Source organism: Acinonyx jubatus, chromosome D4 (genome assembly GCF_027475565.1).
Source record: "Acinonyx jubatus isolate Ajub_Pintada_27869175 chromosome D4, VMU_Ajub_asm_v1.0, whole genome shotgun sequence".
Taxonomy (NCBI): domain Eukaryota; kingdom Metazoa; phylum Chordata; class Mammalia; order Carnivora; family Felidae; genus Acinonyx; species Acinonyx jubatus.
The window spans coordinates 128,849-155,796 of NC_069391.1; the positions used below are offsets into that span (position 1 = coordinate 128,849).

General features: G+C 52.4%; 1 protein-coding gene and 1 pseudogene across 9 annotated transcripts in view; both read right to left on the reverse strand.

Annotated features, from left to right (window-relative positions):
• The window catches only part of CACNA1B (calcium voltage-gated channel subunit alpha1 B), a 189,793-nt gene that overhangs the window by 84,253 nt on the left and 78,592 nt on the right, over positions 1–26,948 (reverse strand). For 6 of the 9 annotated variants that reach the window (XM_053204274.1, XM_053204275.1, XM_053204273.1 and 3 more), the window contains 6 exons: positions 20,318–20,435; positions 17,222–17,289; positions 14,094–14,203; positions 10,220–10,282; positions 5,849–6,613; positions 4,717–4,934 (listed from right to left, as the gene is read on the reverse strand). In XM_053204274.1, the coding sequence (XP_053060249.1) occupies positions 4,717–4,934; positions 5,849–6,613; positions 10,220–10,282; positions 14,094–14,203; positions 17,222–17,289; positions 20,318–20,435 (1,342 nt within the window). The remainder of the gene's footprint in view (positions 1–4,716; positions 4,935–5,848; positions 6,614–10,219; positions 10,283–14,093; positions 14,204–17,221; positions 17,290–20,317; positions 20,436–26,948) is intronic. The other 3 variants (XM_027051022.2, XM_027051021.2, XM_053204276.1) reach the window with 2 other exon arrangements.
• Positions 21,313–24,289, reverse strand: LOC128312024 (40S ribosomal protein S14-like; annotated as a pseudogene).

Below are 26,948 nucleotides of genomic sequence, written 5' to 3' on the forward strand. Positions count from 1 at the left end.
AATATAAGAAATGAAAGAAGGGACATCACGACTGCTCATGGACATGAAAAGGATGATAAAAGAATACTATGAACAACTCTTATGCCCACAAATTTGATAACCTGCATGTAATGGACCAATTCCTTGGAAGGACAAATCTCCCTGAAACTCACACAAGAAGAAATACACAATCTAAACAGGCTTCTGGGACTCCTGGGTGGCTCAGTCGGGTAAGTGTCTGACTTCGGCTCAGTTCATGGCTCCTGAGTTCAAGCCCCACATTGGGCTCTGTGCTGACAGCTCAGAGCCTGGAGCCTGCTTCAGCTTCTGTGTCTCCCTCTCTCTCTGGCCCTCCCCGTCTTGCACTCTGTCTCTCTGTCTCTCTGTCTCTCTCTCAAAAAAAAATTTTTTTTTAAATAAATAAATGAAAATAAAAATAAATAGGCTTCTATTAAAGAGATTGATTCATAAATTAACTACCTTCCAAAACACAGAAAGCACCAGGCCCAGATGGGTTCACTGATGAATTCTACCAAACAATTAAGGAAGAAATTATACCAATCATCAACAATCTCTTTCAAAGGATAGAAGCAAAGGGAGTAACTTCCTAACTCATTTTATGAGGTCAGCATTCCCCTAGTAACAAAACCAGACAAGGCATTACAAGAAAACTGGTTAGACCAATATCTCTCATGAACACAGATGCAAAAATCCTCAACAAAATATTAGCAAATCAAATCCCCCCAAAAGTATAAAAATAATCATATACCATAACCAAATGGGAGAGCTGTGTCAGGTATTCAAGGCTGGTCCAACACTTGAAAATCATTGAATGTAATTCATCCCATCAACAGATTAAAAAGGAAAAGTCACTTGATCATATCAATAGATGCAGAAAAAGCATCTGACAAAATCCAACACCTACTCATTATAAAATCTCCCAGTGAACTATGGAATAGAGGGGAATTTCCTCAACTTGATAAATACTCTCCACAAAAAACCTACAGCTCACCTCATACTTAATGATGAGAGACTTGAAGTTTTCCCACTGAGATGAGGTACAAGGCAATGATGTCACCTCTCACCATTCCTTTTCAACATTGTGCTGGAAGTCCTACTAATGCAGTAAGGCAAGGCAAGGAAACAAAACGTATATAGATTGGGAAGGAAGACATGAAACTGTCTTTGTTCACAGATGACATGATAATATATATGGAAAACCAAAAGAATCAACAACAACAACAACAACAACAACAACAAACTTCTGGAACTTAAAGTGATTTAAAGTTGCAGGATACAAGGTTAATACACAAAGGTCAATTGCTTTCCTATTTACCAACAATGAATGAGCAGGATTTGAAATTTAAAGCACAATATCATTAACAGAACTACCCTACGACCCAGCAATTGCACTAGTAGGGGTATTTCCAAAGGATACAAAATGCTGATTTGAAGGGGCACATGCACCCCAATATTTCTAGCAGCATTATCAACAATAGCCAAATTATGAAAAGTGCCCAAATGTCCATCAACTGATGGATTAAAAAGATGTGGTATACATATACAATGGAATACTACTCAGTGATGAAAAAGAATGAAATCTTGCCATTTGCAACAACATGGATGGAACTGGAGAGTCTTATGCTAAGCAAAATAAGTCAGTCAGAGAAAGACAGATATCACATTTCACTCATATGTGGAATTTGAGAAACTTAGATGCACATAGGGAAAGGGGAGCAAAAATAAGAAACAGAGAAGGAGACAAATCGTAAGACACTCTTAAATGCAGAGAACAAACTGAGGGCTGATGGGGGTTGGGAGGTTGGCAGGTGGAGTAAATGGGTGATGGGCATTTAAGGAGGACACTCATCAGGATGATCACTGGGTGTCATTTATAAGTGACGAATCACCGGGTTCTACTCCAGAAGCCAAGACTACACTGCCTGTTACCTAACTTGAGAATAATTAATTCATATTAGCTCCCCCCAAAATGAAATTCTTAAGTATAAATCTAACAAAAAGTATCTACAATATCTATACGTAGAAAACTGAAACTCTGATGAATAAAACCAAAGAACTACATAAGGACAGAAATGTTCCATGTTCATGGATAGGAAGATTCAATATTGTCAAGGTGTCAGTTCTTAACAACCTGACCTATAGATTCAATGCAATCCCAAGCAAAATCTCATCAAGTTATCTTATGGATATCAACAAACTGATTCCAAAGTTTACATGGAGAAGCAAGAGACCCACAATAGGCAACACTTCAATACAGAAGGAGAAGAACAAAGTTAGAGGTCTGACACTACCCAACTTCAAGACTCACCATAATATTACAGTGATCAAGACAGCGCTGTATTGGTAAAAAAAAAAAAAATTAAAAAATAGACAAACAGGGCAAAAGAACAGAATACAGAGCTCAGAAATAGACCCCAGAAATAGAATCAACTGATCTTTGACAAAGAAGCAAAGGTAATCAGTGGGGCAAAGATCACCTCTTCGAACAAATGGTGCTGGATGTCCACATGCAAAAATGAATATAGATAGACATAATACCTTTCACACAAGTTAAGTCAAAACGGCTCACGGGCCTAAATGTGAAATGCATAAAACTCGTAGGGGATAACACAGGAGAAAACCTAGACGACTCTGTTTCTGATGATCCTTTTTAGATGCAACGCCAAATATATGATCCATGAGAAAAATAACGTATCAGCTAGAATTAATAAATTCTGCTCTGTGAAAGATAACGTCAAGAGAACAAGATGAGCCACGGATGGGAAAAAATATTTGTAAAAAAACACATCTGATAAAAGAGTGTTATCCGGGATATGCAAAGAACACCTAAAATTTGAAAATAAGAAAACAACCAGATTAAAAAATGGGCCAAAGATCTTAAGAGACACCTCACTGAAGAGGAAAAGACAGATAGCAAATAAGTATATGAAAACAATGTTCCACATCACACATCATTAGGAAAACGCAAACTTAAACAATTTGATGCTACGACATACTTACTAGACTGGCCAAAATCTGGAACACTGACAATACCAACTGCTGACAAGGATGTGGAACAATGGGACCCTCGTACGTTACTAGTGGAAATGCAAAATGGTATAAGCAGTTCAGCGGTTTCTTACAAAATGAAACATAGTCTTACCATATGATACAGCCATTACTCCCCTTGGTATTTACCCAAAGAAGTTGAAAACCAGTTCACACAAAATCTTGCGCACGTTTATAGCAGCTTTATTCATAATGGCCAAAATTTGGAAGCAACCAAGACGTCCTTCAATAGGTGCGTGGATAAATAAACTGCAGTATACCCAGACAATGGAATACTATTCAGTGCTAAAAAGAAATGCGCTATTGAGCCATGAAAAGACATGGCAGGAACCTGAAATGCATATTGGTAAGTGAAAGAAGCCAATCTGAAAAGGCTATACACTGTATGATTCCAACGCGATGACATTCTGGAAAAGGCAAAACTACAGAGACAGTAAAAAAGATCAGGGGTTGCCAGGAGGTGGGGAAGAGGGGCTTGACAAAAGTCAGGTGGGAAGCCTGGGCCGATCCTCAAGTTTATCCAGAGAGACTCAGACCAGGGGGGCTGCTTTCCAGGAGTCTGGTAAGACAGACCCACTATTACCCATGGGAAGGGAAACCAGGGATAGGCCAGGGAAAGCATTCTCCCAAGGAAGCAAAAAGGAGGAGAGCTTAAGCAGCTGGAGCTGGCCATCTCCCATTGCCACACCTAGCACTGTGCACTGGTTCACAGGCCCCAGGTGAGAGCACCTGACAAGAGGTAACAGGCACAGACACGTGTCTGTGTTTGTGGACACATCTGCAAACACAGGCAACACCAGGTGGTGGCAACTGGTCTACTCGAAACCTAAATCTTCATTTGGCCTCGCACGTCAGCTCTGCTTCTGTAGTATCTTCCCCTCCCCGTGGAACGCCTTCTCTGTCCTCGGCACTCACGAGAGGTCTATGCACCTTCCGCACAGTATGAGGGGACGGTATTTGTCCGTCTTGTCCCTACAAGGTGGAGTGGCCTGAAAACAGGAGCAGTATCTTGTCCACCCTGTACCCTCAGTCCCTGCTCTCATGGTCAGGCAGTCAGGCATGGAGTGGCTGCCCAATCAGGCTCACACTCACGTGTGAGTAAGTGAGTGAGTGAGTGGGGGGAAGAAAAAAGGGGCTGAGGCAAAGGCCTATGGGGCTCTTAGTGCAGGGATCATAGGGCAAAGTAAGTCGGTAGGAATACCAGCACCCCGACAACTTCCTCCTTCTCACGCACTAGTTCTCAGCCCCCATCAAGTCTGGGGACATGGTCCTTAGCAGCTTTGACACAACTATGAAGAGCTGTGGCCATCCTGAGGTCTGCTCTCCTGATGAGACCGTAAGTCCCACAGTTCCACTCCCCCCCGCTATCCCCAGCCCTCTAACACCATGCCTGGCACTGAGCTGGTAACTTGCAAATATTTTTGGAAGGGAGGAGAATAGAGTTTAAGTGGCATGTGATAGCAACAGTGCTCTTCTGGGGCACTGGAAACAAAGAGACATCAAGGCACAGATGCTGACCACAAAGGACTTTGTCTCGAGCTGGTGTAGACAGGCTCACACAGGCATGCTCTGTCCCCAAGCGGCTGCCATGGAGAGAGGGGAACAGGGGAGAGCAAACTGCGCCTGCATAAGGTGGGCCCTGCCCCGCTGATACGGGGAGATACTCACTGGGAACAACCGTGGTCTCCCCAGGAGGGCCGGTCAGTGTCACCGGGATATGCACAGTGGCACTCAGGTCCGAGGGTTGACTGCCCATCCGTGTGACATTCCGCTGATTGTCTGCATCTTCTGGCTGTTCCTCCACCTTCTGTAGGCAGGTGCTGGGCAGTGCATGTACAGGGCCCACACCCATCATCTCACTGGCCTCCAGGTCACAGCGTGGCTCCCTGCAACCAAGAATGCACATCAGACTCTGATGCAGCCCTAAACTCCTAGTCAGTCTGCAAAATCCAGCTCCTTATGCCCCGATGCAAATCAGATAAATCCCTGACCACTTCCTCTGCTACTCTGACATTTCATATGGTTTTCATCACTTTGTACATTTCTGTGTTTTCAGGTCTGAAAAGTAAAAATGGGGCCGACTCAACCTGTCTGTCCCTGGCACACGACCAGGCATGGCTGGCATCACACTATGTATATAAAAGGGAACTATGTGCAGAATGAAGAAGCCCAGAAGAGGGTGTTTCTCTAAGCTACTCCACCTGCGGCCCCTCCAGAACTCTGCACACAAAGACAGACTCTAGACCTGAGCAGGGGCTTCCAGCTGCCGGGCAGGCGCCCAAGAGTGCTGGCCTCAGCCTGGGGCCTCCTGTCACCCCAGCTTTCTCACAGACTCAGAGTCATGGCCTGTCCCTGCCAGGGAGCAGGCGAGCCAGCTGGTGTGGAGAGCTGGGAGGCCCTTTCTGTCATGGCCACCCAGCCTGGCCCTATTCCTTCCTACCATTTAGCCCCCAGTGGCCTCCTCGGGCCTCCCTCAGTCTCTCTCCAATCTTCCCAAGCTAACGTGTCCCAAACCAGTCCCAACGATTTCGTCCTACACCCTCTCTCTCCTGCGAGCCTTAGAATAACGACGGACACGCACGAAGCAAACCTGATCCCCACGCGGTTTTAAGGATTTTACACGTCGCCCCAACAGGGCAGGGTTGTCCCCACCGCAGAGAGAGAGGCTGAGACGGAAGGCGGGACGGCCAACCTGAACAGGGACAGCCCCGCACCCCTGAACCCTGCGCCACCGGCACCCCCAGCCCCTCGCCCCTCGCCCCTCGCCAGGACCCCGCCTCCACCACGCGCACTCCCTCACTTGGGCTGATGGTTCCGGAGCTCCTTCTCCTTGTCCCTGTCCTCGACCTCGCCCTCCTTCTCCGCGTCCTCGTGCGTGGGCAGCGCCTTGTGCCGGGCCCGGTGCCGCCGCGCCGGCTCCTCGCCGCTGCCGGCCTCCCGGGGGCCGGCCCGGGGGCCGCCGCGGTGGCGCGCTCGCCGCTCTCCCTTGGTCCCGGGCGCGGCGCCCTCCTTGCCCTGGTCGGGTGCGTGCCGGTGGGCGCGGTGGCGCCGGGGCTCCCGCTCGGTCGCCTCCTCCGGGGAGCCGCGCCGGTGGTGGCGCCGGCCGCCCTCGGGGCCCGGGCCGCGGCCGCGCTCGCTCCGGGCCTCCTTGCTGCGGCTGCGGTGCGGCCGCGCCCGCTCCTCCCGGGCCCCGGACTCCCCGCCCTCGGCCTTCAGGGCGTCTGCCCTGTCCTGCTCCGCCGCCGCCGCCGCCGCCGGGGCCTTGTCGCGGTGCCGGTGGTGCCTGCGGGGTGGGTCCGTGCCCTCGCCGGCCTCTGCGCCCTCGGGCCGGGCCTTGCCCCCCGGGGGGCCCCGCGGCCCGTCGCGGCCCAGCTCCACCACGAGCGGCCGGTCCAGGTGCGTCTTCATGTCCGGCCGCAGGTGGCGCGTGGTGGCGTAGCGCAGCCGCTCCTCGGGGTCCATCTCGCTGTACAGCGCCTCGCAGCTGGCCCGCAGGTTCTGCAGCCGCAGCTGGCTGGCCCTCTGCTCCCAGACCGAGCGTGCTTTGGCCGAGTTCTGCGGCCTGCTGTGGGGAGACCGGCAGTGAGCGTCCGCCCCGCCCCCCCCACCTCTCTGCCTCGCAGGGGAAGCCACAGATGGTCGTAGCAATGGAGGGATGGCAGAGTGGACGCAGGGAGGAGGGGTGGCAGGAGCCCTCAAGACCCCTGGCAGTCGGTGCAGAGCAGGTGGGGGATACCCAGGGTAACAAGAATTCAGCGCTGGCCTCGCCCCATCCTGAGCCCAAAGACTGACGGGGGGGGGGGGGGGTCCCAGGTGGGGGCTCAAAGCCACCCTTGAGCAGGTGCACAGGGGCCCTTGGCCACGGGATGCAGGGCAGTGGGAATGATAAGAACCAGCATGAGGTGGCAGACAGGCTTCCAGGGCAGGTGGGCTGCTGGCCAGGAAGACCAAAATGGGGAGAGGTGGGGGGCAGCGTCCAAATGGGGCAGGACTGAGGAAGAGGCAGGAGGCAGGGAGCCACCTGCAGCAGCCCTGGGGCACGGGCCTCGCTGAAGCATACAGCAGAGCTGCCCAGGGGCAGCTGGCCCTAACAGGAGTGAAGAGTAAAGCTGTGACTGCTCCCTAAGGTGGTCAGCCCCATCTGGGCAGCTGCCACTGGGCTCAGCGGCCATTTGCTCCCAGGAGCCCAGCACTCAGGTCGAGGGCTGGAGATGCTTCCTCCCATGGTCCTCAATGCCCTCCTTTGTCCTGGCTCCACAGGGAGCCCCCTTCATCCACCAGCACAGGGAGGAGCCCTCCAGCACCAGGAATGGCCTGTGCTCCAGACTCAGCCCCCACTGCACAGGCTACCAAAGGCCTCGACCACCCTCCAGCCTCACCCACATGGTTACATGTGGGGCTCCACAGCCCAGGATACATGGGAAGCCCTTTGCATTCTGGGGTCTTTGCTGAATAAGGTTCCAATGCAGGCGACTCCAGTCCCACCTCAGCCAAGCAGAAACCTCTGCTGAGGCCAGACTCTCCTCCTTCAGCCTCTGGAGGTTTCTGGACCCACCACGGTGGTGGTGGCGGCAACGTAAGAACAATGCCGGCTGTGGCACCTGTATTGTTCAAGGGCCACACTGTGCTACCGGCTGCAATGCCCACCTCATCCGACCCCCAAAACCACCTTTAGGAATTAGGTGCTGCTCTTGTCCCCATTTCACAGATGAAGACACTGAGCCTAGAGGCTGAGACTCACAGAGGGCCCCACGGTGAGCCATTGACGGAGCCAGGATCAGATGCATGCAAAGGCAACACAGAAGAAAAGGTATCTAAAGATATGAGGCCTTGGCCAGACCCCAACTGTACTGACACCACAGCCTAGAGTGACAGCCTGAGGGGCCCCAGGCCAACCCTGCCACCAGCTCCAGGGCCCTGGGCCACTGAGCACCATGCTGACCTGCAAAGACAGAGGTGGCCGGGTGGGGGAAGCCCAGTCCCTGCAGCTGGCCTGCACAAAGCATATGATGCTTAACCCTGTCCCTTTGAAGTGAGGTCTGGGCTCCAGTGTGGGGAGCCATTTCCAGGGCAGTGCCTCAAAAGTGTGAAGGCAGAAGAGTACACCGTCTGTGCCTCACCCGGGAGCCCATGTGGCAGACAGGCCAGGGCAACACAGGGTGGACAACTGTTAGCCTCTCTGGCCATCTGCTACCCCACAGCTTCAACTGCCACCCCAGGCCCTGAGCTGCCTCCTCTGACACACCAAAGCCATGCAGCCCTACTCCTGGGGACGCCTTGCAACACGACCACCCTCTGTTTCTCTGGCTTCAGACTAAAGCCACAGGGGACCTACCCCATCCCAGGCTGGCACCGAAACAAAGGACCCAACTCTGAACAATGCTGAACCACGTGAAAGGGATGACAGCCTTGAGGGTCACTCCTCAGACATAAGAGCCCACGAGGGCTGACAGCACAGCAGCAGCAGGGTTAGTGTTAGACACAGCCCAAGACGGTGAGGGGCGGGGAGGTGAGTTCTGTCAGAACAGACAGGCAGTAGAGACAGTGGGAACAATGTTCCGACTCGGAGTGGCCGGGAGCTCCGGTGAGGATGAGCTTGTGATGACATGGCTGTGCCCTCAGGCCCACCCTGGGCTGCAGCTCCTCCTCTGCCAGCAACCAGCTAACCCGCGAGACTGGAGGGTGCCACGGGGCTGGCAGACTCCTCTCCTCTCATAACTTCCCAGGGGAGCAAGACACTGAACACTTGTGCCACGTGGCCCCTCTGGGGCCCTGCTCCTGCTGGGTCTCTCTGCCTCTCTGGGCCCTAGTGCCGCCTGAAACTGTCTGCAACCACCTACCGGTGATGCTGCTGACTTCCTCTCTGGATGTGTCTCTGAGTCTGCGTGCCAGGCCTCTCCTCCCTGTTGCTGTCTGAGTCAGCCTGCACCCACCTGGCTGCTGCCCTGTCCTTGCTCAGTCTGGCCACCACTGGTCTCTGCACCTCTCCACCGACTTCACAAGTAGCAAGAACATGAGAGCGAGAGCCAGGCCAACCGTCTGACACTCAGTTGACAATGATCCAGGCAAAGCTCTTGTCTAAAAAGGCTCTTTGAGGAGTCACATGGGGGAGCTGCTCCCGTGATGTCTCGACCCCAGCTTGCTGGTATAGCCCTATTCAGCCACACCTGACCCAGGCACTGCAGACGCCTGTAGGACCCAAAAAGAAGCCTCACTGGTATGGCCCTGCTTTGAAGTCTCTGGGCTGAGAGAGCCAGTTACCCACAGCCACTGATAACGTGAAGCAGCCCCGACTGTGACACCATCAATACCTATGTGCACATTTTACTCCACCCTGTGAATCACTCATCCAGGATCCAGCTTTCCTACCCTGTGAGACATCAGGCCCCAACAGCCAGCAGCTCCAAGTGCTTGCGGGCAAGCTGAACCTGGCTCTGTGCTGGCTGAGTAGGGGGCAGGTGTCTCAGTGACGGCAAGGGCTCCCACAGCACCAGAACACAAAGCAGGCACCCGGCTACCTACTGACTACACCCAGGCACTCCGGGGACTTCTCACCTGCAGGGGTTGGTCTGACCCTTGGGAGGAAGCCCCTGGGGGCAAGCCTCCCAGGACAACTTCCCCCGCCAGACTGGCGTCACCTCCAGGAGGGCCACGCTGAGGTTTCTATGGCTCTATCTCAGGCTCTGGCTGATCTAACATGAGACAGCAACTCTGATCTTGCTGGCACAACTTCCTAAGGGTCATAGATACACCCCCTCCCAAGTGAAAAAGGAGTGGGGAAGGAGGACCCCGTGAATGTCCTCTGTGAGTCCTAATGAACGCTCTCCGTCATGGGAACCGTAAGGAGACAGCACCCATTGGTGCCCAGCGGTGGTCACCTCAGGAGAAGCGAAGGTGCTGAAGACACCAGAGAGACAGCACATGGACAGACAGCAGACAAGACGACCAGGAGGGAGAGGAGAGGGGCCGAGCTCAGAGAGGCTGATGCCCGTGAACAGGACTCAGGGACGTCAGGAAGCATGCCCACTGTCCCCCGCCAGCTGCAGAAGGCTTTCCCGGAGCTGCCCCTGAAGCAAGTGATTTGAGGTGGAAAAGCAGTTAGGGGTGGAGGGAGGTGTTCGCATGTAGCTGTCACGAAGCCACAGACGGGGATCGTAGCAGAGCGACTCACGGTGAGTTTATGCTGGAGACAGATGAGCTGTGAGATGCAGCACCTCGCGTGTGCTTTACAAAACTGCACATGCAAAAGACAAAACAAACAAAAGTGAGAAAACCAGAGAGGGCTCTAAAGGACAAGAACATGTTTAAGCCACGTCAGGTCAGGGCGCAGGCTGCAGTGTAAATCTGGGCAGGAGGCCAGGGACGCTTCCATCAGAATGGGCACCGGCCGAGACCTCGGGGGAAAAGAGAAGTTGAGAAAGAAAGAGCATCCGGCAGAAAAGTGGCGCTAAAAAAGAACACAGCACACCCACCACAGCTGGAAGAAGAGAAGCCGGGGTCCTGCTGCCCATCCGCTACGGCCCAGCACACTAGGCCCCTAGAAGGGCAGCCGGCTTGGAGAGAGCCAGCACCACTTGTCCAAAGTTCCAAATGGCCCTCCCCTGCCTCTTGGTGTTCCCCGCCCACGGGGCTGCAGTGGGATGACCTAGGCATTCGCCTTGCCTTCAAGATGGGAGCAAAGCCAGCCAGCATGGGACACCTGCCCTTTGCTGCTTCACCTGGGCCCTGCTGCCTGACCACCTGGCTCTGTCCCAGCCCACCTGACCCCATCGGCTCCCCAGGCTCTAAACCACATGCCTCCAGCTCACCACGACCCTTTCCAGGGGCTAACAGGCTACATGACCAACCCACTTCCTTTGGGTATAGCTCCAGCCATTTCCCAGGGACTTTCTGGAACCTTTTCCAAAACCAACAGAGAGAAACCAAAGATCTCCACAATCATTCCCCTTTAAGGCAGTTCCCCAGGTGGCTTCCCAGCAACTCCTTCTCAAGGCCGAGTCTACACACATTTGTGAGGAGCCCAGAGCAACTCACTCGCCTGCAGGTCCTGGGTGCAAACGTGTGTGTGTGAGTGTGCAAATCAGTGTATGACTGAACGTGAGTGCGTGGATGGTGTGTGAGTATACGAGAGTGTGTGAATGAGTGTGGGGTTATGAGTGAGCATGTGTGCGTATGTGAGTGTGAACACGTGTGAGTGACCAACCAGGTGAGTATGAACACGTATGAGCACGAACAGGCATGACAGTGAGCGTCAGGGGGCTGTGACTCCGATGAGGTAAGTGAACTGTGTGAGTGAGTGTGTATACCAGCATTCAGAAGTCCAGGTGAGGAGAAGGGTGACAAAGTACAGAGAACCAGGAGGGCCATGTCACCCTTACCGTCCCTTCCCTCCCAGGGGCCTGAAGTGGCTGTCACCTGGGGCTGTAGCCCAACTCCAAAGGACAGGGACGCCCCTCTGAGGAGGCGTGGAACCCTCTCCCCTCAGGCTCTGTGTGAGGCTGCACAAGGCCCAGGAGAGCCTCTCAAACACCAAGGACATGAAGGGCCACCCAGCATCGAGGCGTCACAGAGAACATCTGGACCAGTCCTCCCCCTGCACAGACCACACAGCACGGCTGCAGGGAGTGTCACGGCGAGTGTCACTCGGGCGCTTCACTCTAACCCCACCCCAGCAGTGGGGAAGAAGCAGGCATTGCCTGTCTACCCAACACAACCCACCAGGAGAACAGAAACAGTTGGGAGGGGGGCCAGTGGACAGAGGACAGACAGACACCGGGGCTCTGAGCCACAGCTTCCAGGGCTCAGTGGTCTCCACACAAAGAGGAGAGCAGACATTCACACACCCGGGAGTTCAGACCCCGCCCAGTGTGTGGGATCTTCAGTGATCACGTCAGACCGACCGCCATGTCCAGCAACAACAGACCAGGACATGCTGCAGAGGACAGCAAGCCAAAGCCACATCCCAGGAGAACCCGCAGGACCTACAGCCCAAGCAGGGGGACACACGTGCCTGGCTGACAAGCTGACACGGAGCTCAGGACCTGCTGTGAGGCAGAACACCTGTGCAACCCCAGGAACCCTGCCCAGGAGAAAAGAAGCACCACAGTGGAGATGGGGCCAGCAGCCGGTGTTATACCCTGGCCCGGGGTTACCAGTCTGCAGCCTTGTTCTTACATAGCAGTATCCCCAGATGAGGACAGGGGCAGAGGAAGAGCATCCAGACCTTTCTTGGTGGCCTGACATGCTCTGTGTGGTGGTGCTGAGGGCCCCGGCACTTGCCTCTCTGAGATCTCGGCCCTGGTGGGAACGGGTGCCCTGCCACATGCCCCCAGGGAAGAGGCAGCTCTGACAGGCATCAGGCCCACGGGACAGCGCACTCACCTCCAGAGCGAGCAGAGAGGGCAAACGCTGAACTGAAACCCACAAGGCCCATGAAGAAGTCAAAGGCTCATCTGCCGCCCTTGCTAAGGCAGACCACCAGTAGTTTACAAAGCTCAGAAGGGGCCGTCTGCCAGGTCACCACAACCTCCTCAAAGCAAGCCCAGGACCAAGCCGACCAAGTCACTGAACCAGCCAAACAACAAAACAGAGGCAACTAAACCCTGAGCACCCCAGCAGCTGTCTGAGAAATAACTGCTGTGTCTTGCCTGGCTCCCCGCAGGCCCCCTGCACCCCTGCCTGGGCCCCCCAGGGGCCTGTGATCTCCTCTGGCTTCTTCTCCCCCAGAGGCCAGTGCTTCCTGCTTGGCTTAGGGGCAGGTCCTCTGCAAAGGCCTTCCTAGAAAACAGGTCGTCACTCTTGGGACTGCTGAACAAGAACGGGGCTGCTATGATACACACTCACGCACAAGCACACACACGCGTTCCCGCACACCTGCACACCCACACTCCCAGCAAACACATCCACATGCCGGCACATACACTCAGTAGCCCAAATGCATGTGTCACTACAGATGTACCTGTGGCTGTTCCTGGTGCCCACCAGGTGGGTCCATATGGGAAATGGGAGGTGTTTGGTAGGGTGGGGTAGGGTGGCACTGAAGACAAGCCAGCAGCTCCAGACAGATTCAGCCTGGCTCAGAGAGCGAGCTCCCCACAAAGACAGAGCTTCTCTGTGCTCTCTCATGGCCACGCTGACAGCAGGCCAGACCTTCCTTCCCCCTTCCCATCCCTCTCTTCCCCCGGCGGTGACCTCCCTCAGCACGCTGCAGCCTTTGGCCCTAGGCTGTCCCAACTCTGAAGGCCCTAAGACCTCCAGATGTGGTTCTGCAATGTTCCTTCAAGCTCAGCTGAACCTCGGGATGACCAGCCTCCCCAAGGAAGCTTCAACCCCGCCTTCACCTTTTCTCATCAGCAAGGCTTCCCCTTGACCTCTGTCCCAACACAGAAACCTCAAAGACAATTTAGGAAACTGCATTAAGTCTCTTGGGCTGCTGAAATACCACCTAGAATCTTTCGGTTCACAAAATACATTCCTAAAAAGCTGTGCAGAAAACAGACGTATGGAGGGGCGACTGGGTGGCTCAGTTGGTTAAACATCTGACTCAGTTTCAGCTCAGGTCGTGATCTCGCGGTTCATGAGTTCACAGAGCCTGGTTGGGATTCTCTCTCCCTCCCTGCTCTCTCTCTCTCTCTCTCTAAATGAACAAACTTTAAGAAAATTATAAAATAGATATATCAATACCTTACCCCTGAGTCACAGTCTTTGCCCCAGCTAGGAGCTCTGGAGCCACCCAAGACTCTCAAGGGGCTAATCAGAGCCGATCCCACCCATGATGGGAGGACCATGCATTGTCACACCTTCCTCCAACTCAAACTGGGAGAACCCATGGAGGCTCTTCCTGATGAACCCTCTGCTCACAGATTCCTGCAGGAGGGGAGCCGTTCCCTCTCATCACAGCTCCTGGGGGAGGCTGTGTCCCAAAAAGCTCCAGCCAACACAAGGTGCTCCAAGGAAGCCCCTGGAAGGAGTGCCCTGCTGGGGGCCCAGCCAAGAGACTCTGCAGCAGCCCCCACCACCCTGCAGTCCACCCCCAAGAGCCTTACGCAGCAGCAATAGAGATGTTTGCGGCAGACATGGGGCTCACTTCAGCCACTTCTTTGGCCTTTTGCAGAGCAAGCTTCTGATTGGCTGCTTCTTCCATCTCCTCTTCATCCTGTTTGAACAGACAGAGGTGTGCAGCTGGCCTTGGAGCTCTTCCTTCCATGGTCTAGGAGTCCTTGCTGCCCTCTGAACCGGTGGGCCAGGCAGCAGCCCCTGCGTGAGCACAATCCATCCAGGCTCCAGCAGCGAGCACCAATCCCACGCAAGCCCTCTGGTGGCCTGTACCTGCTGCTCCGGGCCGTGTTCCACAGGATTCCTGCCTCAGCACCCTCTTGCCGTGGGCCAGTCCCAGGGTGCTCACAGCTGGTGATCCCAGCCCTGCGCCTGCACCCCGACGCCATACACGAGCTCAAGCCACAAGGACCCAGCTGCTGCCCGCACACGTGTCCCACGGTGTCTTAGACTTGGCTCTGCCAAAACGCAAGCCCAGCCCTCCTTTCCTCCCACCTGCTGCCCCCACACCTCAGGGGCACCTGTCTCGCCTGAACAAAGCCAGCCTCTGCCCCACAACTGTGGGCAAGGTCAAGGGGCAGGACTCTGCACCCTGAGCCTAGGTCCTGGCTCAGCATCACCCACAGGAACTGTCACCGGGCGAGGGTTAGGCATAGCTACCTCACAGCCTCTGAGCTTTCCTACCAGGACCCGTCGGATCACATCTGTCTACCTGTCCCTAGCTGTGGCTGTGAGAAGTCCCTCCTTGTGTCCCTCAACACATGGCAGCCACTTACAATGCCTGATGGTATCCCCTCCCCCACCAAGTTTGTGGGAAGGACCCCCATGGCTCTCTGACACAGGTGTAGATATCCTGCCCTGCCTCTGCCCCCTCCGTGGGAAGGGGAGTGGACTTCTGGGCAGACCCTCTGGCCCCGACCCCACGTCACTGGGCAAAACCAACATGCTCTGCTTCTAGGATCTAGATGAAAAGCTCCGGGCTGAGCCCATGAGCCCGTGGAGGGAAACCGAGGCCTCCACGTCCTCCACTTACACTGCTGAGACCACTGTTATTTCCCCCAAACCCAACCCCAGGCCCACCTGGCTTCCATGGAAGCTAGTGTTCCCACTGTGGCCCAAAACATCCCTAAATCTTATCCTAGAGGCCCCAAAATGGCAAAAATTAAAACCCCTGTTAGCTGCCTGCAGGTTTCCCACCACAGCGAAGAGGTCTTCAAGCTTCAGGCCCCAGAGAGGAGGCGAAGCTCCGTCTACCACAGAACACCCCTATCGAGGTCCTTCTTCAAGCCGCGGGCTCCATCCTGGTTTACAGCCCTCTGGGCAGAGAGGACAGGTGTTCTACAAACAGACTTCATAGAGTTTATTTCCACTTTGAAAAGAATGTAATACTGTAATACATTTGTGGGAATGTAAAGGAAGGAGAGCCAGTCCAGGAAATGCCCCCACAGCCTAACACAGGCCTCCACCTGCTCCACCTCCCAGGGAAAGACGATTCCTGAATAAGGGCAGTTGGTCCAACATCTCACAGGGTGTCTCTGCATGGAGACAGGGCCCCGAGGACATCGCTTCCTTGGTGTGTTCTCACCCACAGCACGACCCGAAGAGACGGCGAGAACTTCAAGTTCAAGCTCACCCCTGCACTAACACAGCTGGTGCCCAGACCACCAACGCTGCTGGGCACCCCCATTTCATGTGGTCCCAGAAATCCTGACACCAAGATATGTTCTGTGGATGCAGGGGATCCCCCTGGCCCCACCGCCCGGAGGCCCAGCCTGGGGCCAGGAACAGTCATTCTCCGGCCCCTCCTAGATGGCAAAGCCCAGTGTTGGCCCTGGCGGACAACAGGGATGAGCAGGCCAGTGGGACTTCCAGGCCCTCAGGAGGCAGCAGCCAGAGCAGGGTAGGCGTCTATACCCCCAGGCACCACCACGGCCCAGGCCTGGGCCCGGAGAAGAGGGAGTCTGAGCAGAAGCTAAGGCAGACACACTGAATAGGCCTGCCTCCCCCTGGAGCACTCCTCCCAGAGAACAGAGGAGGGTAGCAGGGCACTTGACACCTGTCGGAAGCACTGTGGCATATTTGCACACACCCATACTGACCGCAGAAACGTCCTGAACTTGCCCTCCTCAGGGAAAGCCCAAGTCAAGCTCACCCCAGAACAGAGGTGATGTTGACAGTCGGGACGTGCCAGATGGTGAGGGCAGGACTGTGTCAGACACACAGAGGAATGTGCACAGGTGTGAGCTCCAGCACACACACGTGTACATGGACAGGTGCACAAGCAGGCCACCTGCTCAGCCAAGATGGCAAGCACGTGGGGTTTCTGCAGCAGGGGAGCACTCCCCTCAGGTGGCCCAGCGAGGCAGCAGGACCCTCCTCCTGGGAGCCAGGGCTGCACTGTCCACGGCTGTGAGGGTGAAGGTGACCAGGCAGGGGGCTGTGTCGTTGGGAAGGCAACCACAGGGGAAGCCATGTATAATCACACCCCCCACCAGGCTCAGGGACAAGAGGAGAGTATTAGATGCCACCCGCTAGGCACAGCCAGGAGAAGAGGCTGTCCCGCTGCGGCACAAACAAGCTGACAAGGGGGCAGCAGCTGCTCCTCCAGGCTCCAGCCAGGCCTGGCATCTGAGGACAGAGCTGCCCGGTAACTGCCTGAGCTCAACCATGCACACTCCAGACTGGCCACAGGGGCCCCTCGCCTCCCAGGGACGAGCGTGGGGGCCTGGTGCAGCCTGCCCCTCACTTCTTAGAACTCTCTGGGCTGCATCTTCCATTCTTCATAACTCCCCCTGCCTTTCTGGCCATTTTTTCCAGGTCTCGGATTCTCCAGAAGCTGCCCTTGTGCTCATCTGCCTTCCTGGCACATCATCTCTCACGCTTCCTCAGCACCAACCCCCACCCCCCACCCCCCCCCCACACACACACATCTGAGTGGCAGCCTAACTTCTGCCCGTCTAGGACCTTGAGGAGATGCCCGTGGAGGGTGGTTACATGGGTCCTTAACCCTGGACTGGCCCTTGTCGTGGCTCTCTGGACTCATCCAGAGTCACACACACTGCCCCGCCTGCCCCTCCCTGCCCGTCCTGGGCTGCAGGTGGTGCCCCTACCCACGCACCTTGGTCAGCTCCTGAGCGTTGGCGAGGTTGTCCACGGCGATGGCCAGGAAGACATTCAGCAGAGTGTCTGGTTGGCTCCAGCTAAGGAAAGGAACCCTTCTGCCCCCCCACCCACCCACCCAAGTCTCCCACAGTCATGCTGCAGCTTGCCCCATGGAGAACAGGGTTCCTCATCTCCCCAGATCCTCTGTGACTACATACCTCTCAAGTCCCCTTGTTCCTCTGTCCCCTGTTGCCCTCAGACACAGACTAGCCACGCCGCCTGGTCTGCCCATCCTTCTTTCCCTCAGTCTCGTATCAACTCCCCATAATGGCCACACAAACTCCTTCCCCAACCCCATTCTTCAGGCCTGACTCTCCAGCCCCAAAGCTCAGAGGCTGTGTTGGATTAATTTGGACTGCCTACCTCTATCCCCACCTCCCCCAAATGTCTGGCCAATGTGAGAGGCCTCCCCAACCAACACCTCCTGCTTTCACATGGGCCCCATCACCTTTGGGTCCTGTGAGCAGAGACCACCTAAGACAGACCATAAACATGCATATCCGGCCGTGACCAGTGCTTTCAGTTCCTAGGCTAGGCTTAGGACACCTGCTCAGTGTTGTTTTCTCCCTTCCTTTTTCAAAGTGAGGTCCCGGGGCCCTCTGTTTCAAGGTGCCCTCCTGCTAGAGTGGCAAAAACAACACCCAAGTCATGCTGATGGCAGACAACGCTAGCACCCCCCGCCCCTCACCTCACTGAGCCCTTCCAGGAGCACCATGACAAGGCACTACTACAATCCCCTTTTAGAAACGAGCAAGCAAAGGCCACAGAGGGTAAGTACCCCACCCAGGATCCCACAGTCAGGAGGGGTCCAAAAGGCCCAGACGGGGGCCTGTGGTCGGCAGCTACCTCTCTGCACCGCCCTCCTCCAGTCTGTCCAGATCAGGCCACTAACGTGAGTCACTTCAATTTTCCTGGGGCTGGAGCTGCCTCTTCCCACAAGCTCCTCCCTGTGCACCTCAGAGCAGTGCCGCCCCAGAACCATCCCCTGCCTGCACTCTGTGCTGTGCCTCAGGCCCTCCCTGGGCCTTCCCCCGCTGCCGTCCCCAGTTAATTTCATTCCTCGGCACTGCTGACGTTTGGAGCCAGGCAACCCTTTGCGGTGGGATGTTGAACAGCATCCCTGGCCTGTGTGCACCAGATGCAGCAGCCCCTCAGCCCAGTCATGACAACCAAACCATCTCAGACACTGCCAGTGTCCTCTGGGGGCGAAGTCACCCCAGCCAGAGCCCTGTGTCCCCTACACCTGAGCTCTTTCACCACAGGCCTGGGGATTCACCCCTCGGCCCAGGCTGCGGCTATTCCCGCCAGTGCGAGGCCTGAGGAGCAGCCGGCTTTGTATGAGGCCGACAGCGACGACTGATGCTGGTCAGGCCCCAGTCTGGCAGGGAGGCCCCCCATGTGCCAGGGCACTGCCTCGTTGGTAAGGCTGCTCAGGGCTCCAGCAGAGACCAGAGGACAGGACACCGAGGCCAGGGGCCGCTTCCCCACACTAACCACAGCCATGGACACTCTCAGAGGACTTCCCACACCTGAAGAACGGGACTAAGGTCATGCCCTGGCACCTGAGGCCCAGCAAGAGGGGCACACAGAGGCAGCAGGAAAGATTCCCAGTGGCTAGCACGAGGCCTGACCGCACAGGGTCAGAATTAGCCGTGAAGGGCTTCAGGCCGCTGCTCAGTCTTGGGGGCTGTGGGCACCTCTTTCTGGACAGAAGTTATTCCCCACCCCCACCCTCACCCCCCACCATTTGAAGCCAACACTTCAGGCTCCTTCCCTCTCTGATAACCATGGCTGCCATTTACAGCTCTCCTCTCAGCCAGCCCCCAGGCCCCCCCTGTCTGCTAAACACCGAAACAAGCACGGGCCCTCCTGAGCACCCTGGATCCTCCTTCCCAGGCCTTGTGCTCAGGCTCCCGTGGGGGCGGGGCGGGGCGGGGCTCCCCACCCTGGGGTCCAGGACCCGAGCCGTGAACGACACAGGGCTGACAGGTGGTACAATCCTGCTGGGTGTGCAGCGGGAGAGACAGTCCGATGGAGGCAGAGAGAAATAAGGTCTGGAATGTCATAGGTCACAGGCTGGCATGACGGCCAGCACGCCAGGGGCAAGGAGAGACAAACGGGGTCAAGTGCCCAGGTGTGCGGGTGAGGAGACAAGGCAGAGCCAGCAGGTCAGTCTGGGAGGAGACAACACACAGGTGTTTGTCGCCAGCTCAGATCTTTTTCCAGGCTCTGCAGGATATTTAATACAGCAGATCTCCAAGTGGGGTCCCCAGGCCGCAGTACCAACACCAGCACCCCAGGGGAGTGTGTTAAAATGCACATCTGTGGTCTGGAACCTGAGCTTCAACTGTCCTTGGGGTTTCTGATACACAGAAGACTTGGAGAACCTGAGTGCCCCTGCTCAGCCTGAATTTATTGCCCCAGCAGTGGGGCCACATTCGCACCTCGCCTCTCCTGGCCCTGCCCCCTGCCTGCATCATGAGCCCAGCAGCCTCCTTCTCCCAGGTGACCTGCCTGAGGCAGAGCTGTCACCTGCGCTGGGCTCTCCTTGACCCCACAGACCCACTCCCCCCCCCACACACACACGAGGTCCTAAAACACATGCTTGACTGGCACCCGCTACAGGAACACTTGCCTTACACTTCTCTGCAGGTACTAGATTTTCAGCAGGGGAAAGTTTTTTAAAAGCCCAGTACCAAAACTTAATTACAGAATTAAAGCGGGGGAAAAAAAAAACTACTGCCCTGTGTTCAAAGCCCACGTCTTCCCACGGCAACCCTCCCGAGCCTACCACTGACCATACCAACGCCCTCTGGACACCATACACACAGTTCATGCTTCCATCAACCTTGGCCCACAGCCTCCAGATCCCCCAAGCTCAGACTGCCTCGAGAGTATTCACTGTCTAGACTTAAGCCAGCTCCCCAGAAGGAGAAGCTCCATCATTCACACTCAACGAGAAGGCGCCTCTCCTTTTCATGGCCAACACACCCCGCACCCCCCCAGGTTTCCTGGGCCCAGACCAAGCCCTAATGCACTGCAAGAAGGATACAATTTCCAAACAGCGTCAGGACAATGAAATAAAAAGAGGAGAACATGCCTTTGCTGACTCCACCTTGCGATTCGATCCCATGATACATCACTGCATTCCAGTCCTCTCCTGTTAGGATCTGTGGAGGGATAGTACCACGAGGCATGCCTACACGGCCGCACGTCTGTGCGCACACTCAGAGTCAAGACATGGCTGTGTACACACGCACACGCACAGGTTTCTGGATGATGGGGTTTCTGTAGGTCAAGGTAGCCCACGGTCCTCCAGAAAAACTTCCAGAAAGACATGGCTGCTGAGCTAGGTCAGGCCTCAAAAGATGAATATGCTCTAGCATTTCCAAAAACAGAAAGGGGGTGGCAAGCAGAAGGAAAAGGCGAGCGAAGGCAAGGAAGAGAACAATAGCATAAGCTGGGGAACTGAGGCAGGGCCGAAGAGGCAGAACTCCCCACTCCCAGAGCCACGGAGGCCATGATTTTATAGATGATGTGACAGTGCGTCCAGCGGTGAGGGTAGCTAAATGCAATGTTGCCCCATCAAGAAATATGTGTCTCTCAGCTACTATATTTTTGGAAAAGTACAAAAGCATCAAGTAACAGACATTCACGTGTCCACCAATAAAAATGGACACTGCTGGGGGGACCTGGGGGTCTCAGTCGGTTGAGTGTCTGACTCCAGCTCAGGTCATGATCTCACAGGTTGTGAGTTGGAGCCCCGTGTCGGGTTCTGTGCTGACAGCTCAGAGCCTGGAGCCTGCTTTGGATTCTGTGTCTCCCCCTCTCTCTGCCCCTCCCCTGCTCATACTCTGTCCCTCTCTCTGTCAAAAATAAACATTAATTTAAAAAAAAAAAAATAGACACTGCTCAATCTGTCCCACTGGCATCGCTGCCCACAATCACTCCTGACAGACGAGCCCACTCACAAACTGGTGAGGAACCGTGTCAATAGAGTTCTACCCACGTGACATGCATGTATCTATAAGTAAAATGTGCCACGTGTGTTTTAAACACACACAGGAAGGTATCATACTACACACATCATTCTTCAACTTGCTGTCCCCATCCAATATATCTTTGAGGTTTATCCATGTGATACACACATGTCCACTTATTCATGTCCCCTACTGTGACCCTTCAGGCATCCACCCACATGCCTCCTGACCACACCTTAGCTGTTTCCAGTGTTTTGCTACAGAGTTTCACTGTAAACGCTGCAAACTAGGACCACCAGGCAGCCGGTCATGCCAGCCTCTGACTTTACGAGGTTTCCGGATCGCTTACTCTAAATTACATCTGTAGTGGACACAGTTCCCATCTGAGGGGTGAGAGGGAGAGCTGATCAGGCGTCATCTTCTGGGGCCTCCTCCGCGGTCTCAGGTTTCGGACACCCCGTCTTCCCCACACGGACTGTGACACTTGCGTGCGTGTCCTTGCACATAACTAGCCCTCTGTCTGCGGGAGCTACTGGAAATGTTCTCAGTTCCTTTCTGTCTTATGACAGAGGGCAATGCAGCCAAATGTGTCACCGTTTCCTTCGTGCTTTGTGCTTTCTGCTTTCTGAACCTCATTTAAGAAATTCCTCTCCATCCGAAGGCCATAAAGAGAGTCTCCTACATTTTCTTCAAGTCATTTTAAAGTTTGATTTTTCAGTTAGGGTTCTAATCCAACTGGAGTTTGTGGTAACTGCTCTGTGGATGCATGGGGATGAAGATCTACATTTTTCCCCAGTGGAAAGCCACTTTTCACAGACCCACTTTTTAAAATATCCTGTGTCCTTTGAGGTATAACGCCGTCCTCCTCCTAAGACCGGCTTCCTACCTGGGCATGTTTCCAGGTTCTCTGGTCTGGTCTTCTGGTATTTTGCCTATGTACCTCATGATGCTCCCCACTGTCGCTTCGTAAAAACTCTTGACATGTGGTGAGGCAAATCCCTCCTTCCTGAATTGTCTTGGCCATTCTTGGACATCAACTCTTCCACATTATCAATATGCTGAATTCCAAAAACAGTCCTGTTGGAATTTGCATCAGGACTACATTGAATTCATAGCTTGAACTAGGAGAACAGTACCTTTGCCATGTTAAGGCCTCCTCATTATAAATATACTTCCTGAATACCAGATCTGTAGGTCCTTTAATAACAAGTTATAATTTCACCCATAAAAGTCTTGCATTCTGTTTGCAGATTTCTGGGTGCCTTACAGCTTTTGTTGCCTCTGTGAATGAAATCTTTCATTTTGATTAAATTTTCTAGTTGAATGATCAGATCATATAGGAAAGCTCTATTTTTGTATATTGGTCTTGTGCTAAGCAACACAAATGAATTTTATGCACTTGGCAGGACTCACCTTATAACCTGCCAGGCTCAGGGCAGGAAAAGAGCTCTACAGACCCCTTTTCTTTAATGGTTATAAAATTATCCAGGTTTTTCAGTTCTTCTTAAGCCAATTTAAATCTTTGATATTTTCCTATAAAACTGCATGTTTCATCTTAGTCTTCAAATGTCTTGCCTAATATTCTTTCGAATTTAAAAAAAATGTCTCCCTTTCCTGTAGTTACACCTCCTTTATGGGCTATACTTTCTATTTGTGTTTTTTTTCCTTGATCAGTCTTGCTACAGTGCCGTCTACTTTATTAGTCTTCTTGAGAACAAGCTTTTTATGATTTTGTTTTCTCGATGTTTTAGTTTTGTGTCACTAACGTCTGCTTATTAACCATTTTTTCCTGCTTTCAATCTTTTTTTGGTTTTACTCTGTTCTCTTTTCTAGGGTTTTTTTTTTTAGCTTGCATAAAGACAATTTATTAACAGAAAACAATAATTTGAGGAATCCTGTTCACAAACGGCAATCACAGTGACCTGCTATAGGAGGGGATGGGGGTGACATCCTCAATCCGCCCAATCTTCATTCCTGAGGGGCAAAGGCTCTGAGGGCTGACTGGGCCCCATGTCCAAGGGTCTTGGTTTGACTTCCTCCTGCAGAGGAGGATTTCCTCCTGCAGAGTTTGATGTGGACAGCAGTGACGCCCAGCTCCTTACACCTCTGGGCTACATCCTGGGCAGCCAACACGGCAGCGGAGGGAGAGGACTCATCTTGGTCTGCCTTCACCCTCATCCCGCCAGTCACGCGGCAGATGGCTTCCTTGCCAGAAAGACCGGTGATGGGGACAAAAGTGTCATCGAAGGAAGCAAAGATGTGGCACACACCACACACATTTTCTCCTTCAGCTACCTGAGGTCCAAGGCTGATGACCTGATCTTCCTTCTTTTCTTTCCCCTTGTAAGGTGCCATTTCTGTGCATCTCCTCTAGACTCCATCACTGGAGACTCTTTTCTGGGTTTTTAAGATGAGTATTTAGTTTATTTTCATTCTTTCTTTTATTTGTTATAAAAAAGGTTTTTTTAATGCTTGTTTTTGAGAGAGAGAGACAGAGCGATAGAGTGTGAGCAGGGGAGGAACAGACAAAGGGGGAGGCACAGATTCCGAAGCAGGGTCCAGGCTCCGACCTGTCAGCACAGAGCTGGATGCAGGGCTCGAACCCACAAACCGTGAGATCATGGCCTGAGCCGAAGTCAGATGCTTAACCAACTGAGCCACCCAGGTGCCCCTCTTTTATTTCGATAATTGCATTTCACATTATACATTTTCCTCTAAGTATTGCTTCAGCTTCATCCCGTAAGCTTAGATATTATTGTTCATCTAAGTATCTCATAACACCCATTGTTGATGTTTTCTTTAACTTGGTCCGTCAGCTTTCAAATGTGGGGAAGATGTCAAATAACTTTCTACTAATGATTTCTATTTATTTAAATTATATCTAGAATGTGCCCCGTCGGATAACAATTCTTCAATATCTGTAGGAATTTCCTGGGTGACCTAACACGTGGTCAATTTCTGTAAATGCTCTATAATGACTGTTTGGTTTGTTATCTAGCAGCTGGGTGCAGGGTTCTACAGACGTCAACCGACGTGTTTTTCACGAGCTCTTCTGCATCGTTTCTAATCTTCTGTCAGCCTCATCCTATGGTTTGAAAGAAATGTATTATAAACCTCTTATAAGATGTGGACTTCCACGTACTTCTGTCAGTTTCTGCTCAGTGTATTTTTAGGCCGTGTTGGTAGGTCATGCAGATTCAGGATTGCTGTCTTCTTTTCGTCGTTATGTAATATACTTCTTTATTTTTACTAAGGCTTTTTTTCCCTTAACTTCTATTCTGGCTGATGTTAATATTACACCAGCTTTCTTTTGGTTAATGTCTACTTAGTTCATCTTTTTGTGTCCTTTTATTTTTTATTTATGTACTATTTCAAACGTTCAGAAAGGTATGATGAATAAATTTTAACAACCCTCCGTGTACCCACTCCCCGGCTTGAGAACTGAAGCATTCAAAGGGAGGTGGCACTCCTTGAGTGGAACCCCCTCCCCCCTCCCATTCCCCCAGCCCAGCCCCCAGCGACACGGCACACCCTGAATCTGGTATTTATCATTCCCACACAAGCTTTTATACTTTCGTGCATATATGCCATAAGCAATATTGTTTTGCATGTTTTCATCCTTATTTAAATAGTATCATATGTTGTGTATTATTCTGAATCTTATTCTTTTTTGCTTAATATTATACTTGCGAGATTCATCCATGTTAATACATTTAATTCTAGGTCATTCATTTTCCTGCTGTACAGATAACACAACACACTTTTCTCATCGATTCTCCTGTTGATGAACTTTGTGGCGACTCCCAGTTGTTTGCTATTATAAATAATGTTGCTACAATGTCTCACAAGTGTCTCCTTGTGCAATTGGGTGGGAGACTTTCCAGAGCACAGACCCACAACAGGAACTACTCATATGTAAGTTCTAGTTATTAGATTTTATGAAATCACTTTCCAAAGTGGTTCCATCAGCCCAGCAACAGCATAAAGTCACCCGCATGTCTCCACATCTTCTCTAAACCTGGTATTATTGGGTTTAATTTCTGCTAAACTGACAGGCAGGCTATCTCAAGATGGGTTGAATTTGCATCTCCCTGACTACTAGGAATGCTGGTAATAGTCCTTACAGGCTCATTCATCAGCCCAACATCCTCTCCTGTGAGATGCTTGGTTACACTCTGCTCTTCCCACTACATTATTTGTCTTTTCTTTTTGATTTGTGGAAGTTCTTGATATATTCTGGACACTAACCCTTCGATGGCTATTTGCTAATACTGTGAAAATGTCTTCTCCAAGTTTATGACATTAAGAACATTTTTTTCAATGTTTATTTATTTTTGAAAGACAGAGAGAGAGAGAGAGAGAGTATGTGTGTGTGTGTGTGTGAGAGAGAGAGAGAGAGAGAGAGAGAGAGAGCAGGGGAGGGGCAGAGAGAGAGACAGGGAGACACAGAATCAGAAGCAGGCTCCAGGGTCTGAGCTGTCAGCACAGAGCCCAATGCAGGACTCGAACCTACGAACTGCGAGATCATGACCCGAGCCAAAGGTGGATGCTTAACTAACTGAGCCACACAGATGCCCCAAGTTTATGACTTTTAAAAAACATTTGTACAGTATCTTTTGATGCACAGAAATTTCTATTTTAATAGTCAAATTTGTCAAACTCTTCCTTTATGATCTGTGCTTCTTCAATTTTAGGAAGGATTTCCCCTGCCTTGAGTTTAGTACCATTACACTCCTCTATGTACTGCTAAAGTTTCAAATTTGCTTTTCACATTTAGGTCTTAATCTATGCAAACTGATTTCAAATCTCGTGCAAAGTAGGAATCCAATTGTGTGTTTTGCTCTATGGATAACCAAATTGTCCCATACTGTCAGCAATTACAACACTCAAGATTTCTGTGTATATAAATATTCCAGCTGTGAACATTCTTTCTTCCTTGCCAATCCAGAGAAATTGTTTCACACTTTCTTGTTCTACTGCACTACGACCACTGGTACCAGCATAATCTGCTAAGAGTTTTTACTTGAAAGGAATGTTGGGTTTTATCATGTGATTCCATTTTTTTAGAAAAAGTGTATTTCAGACACGCGTAGAGTATGATGAATCCACACAGTCTCAACAGTGAACCAATCTCCCAATCTTGCTTCTCTGTTCTCTCACTCTGTGCCATGCTCTTGTTGGGTTCAGGTGTTTTTCTGATCACACAGGGTTTTTTACTCCTTTAATCGGCGAAGATGATGAATTCCATTAACAGACTTCCTAATGTTGAGTCATCTTGTATTTCTGGATTAACTCAAGTTGATCATAATGATAATTTGCAAGCAAATCTAGATTTGATTAGTCATTGTTTCCCTTCTCTCTCTGGGTTTGTGATCACAACCTATATCTTTATTTTAGTATTATCCTTATCTAGTTGTGCCACCAGCAAGACCCCCACTGGCCGCCCTTCTTCTTCACATGAACGTTAGCCTTAACTTTCCAGAGGCAAATAACGGGAAGAGCTCAGTCAGCCTGGACCAGCTTGAGCTCAGTCACGAACTCCCACCTCGGCAGGCGGTTGCCTTTATCCCTTTACCTCTTTCTAATGTGAAAATCTCCTTCCGAGGTGGAGCACAACTCTCACTAGCATGGCAGATGATGCGTGTACAGGCATGTTTCCTGAGCGTGCATGAGTGGCCATATACCCACCTCTATATATGTTGA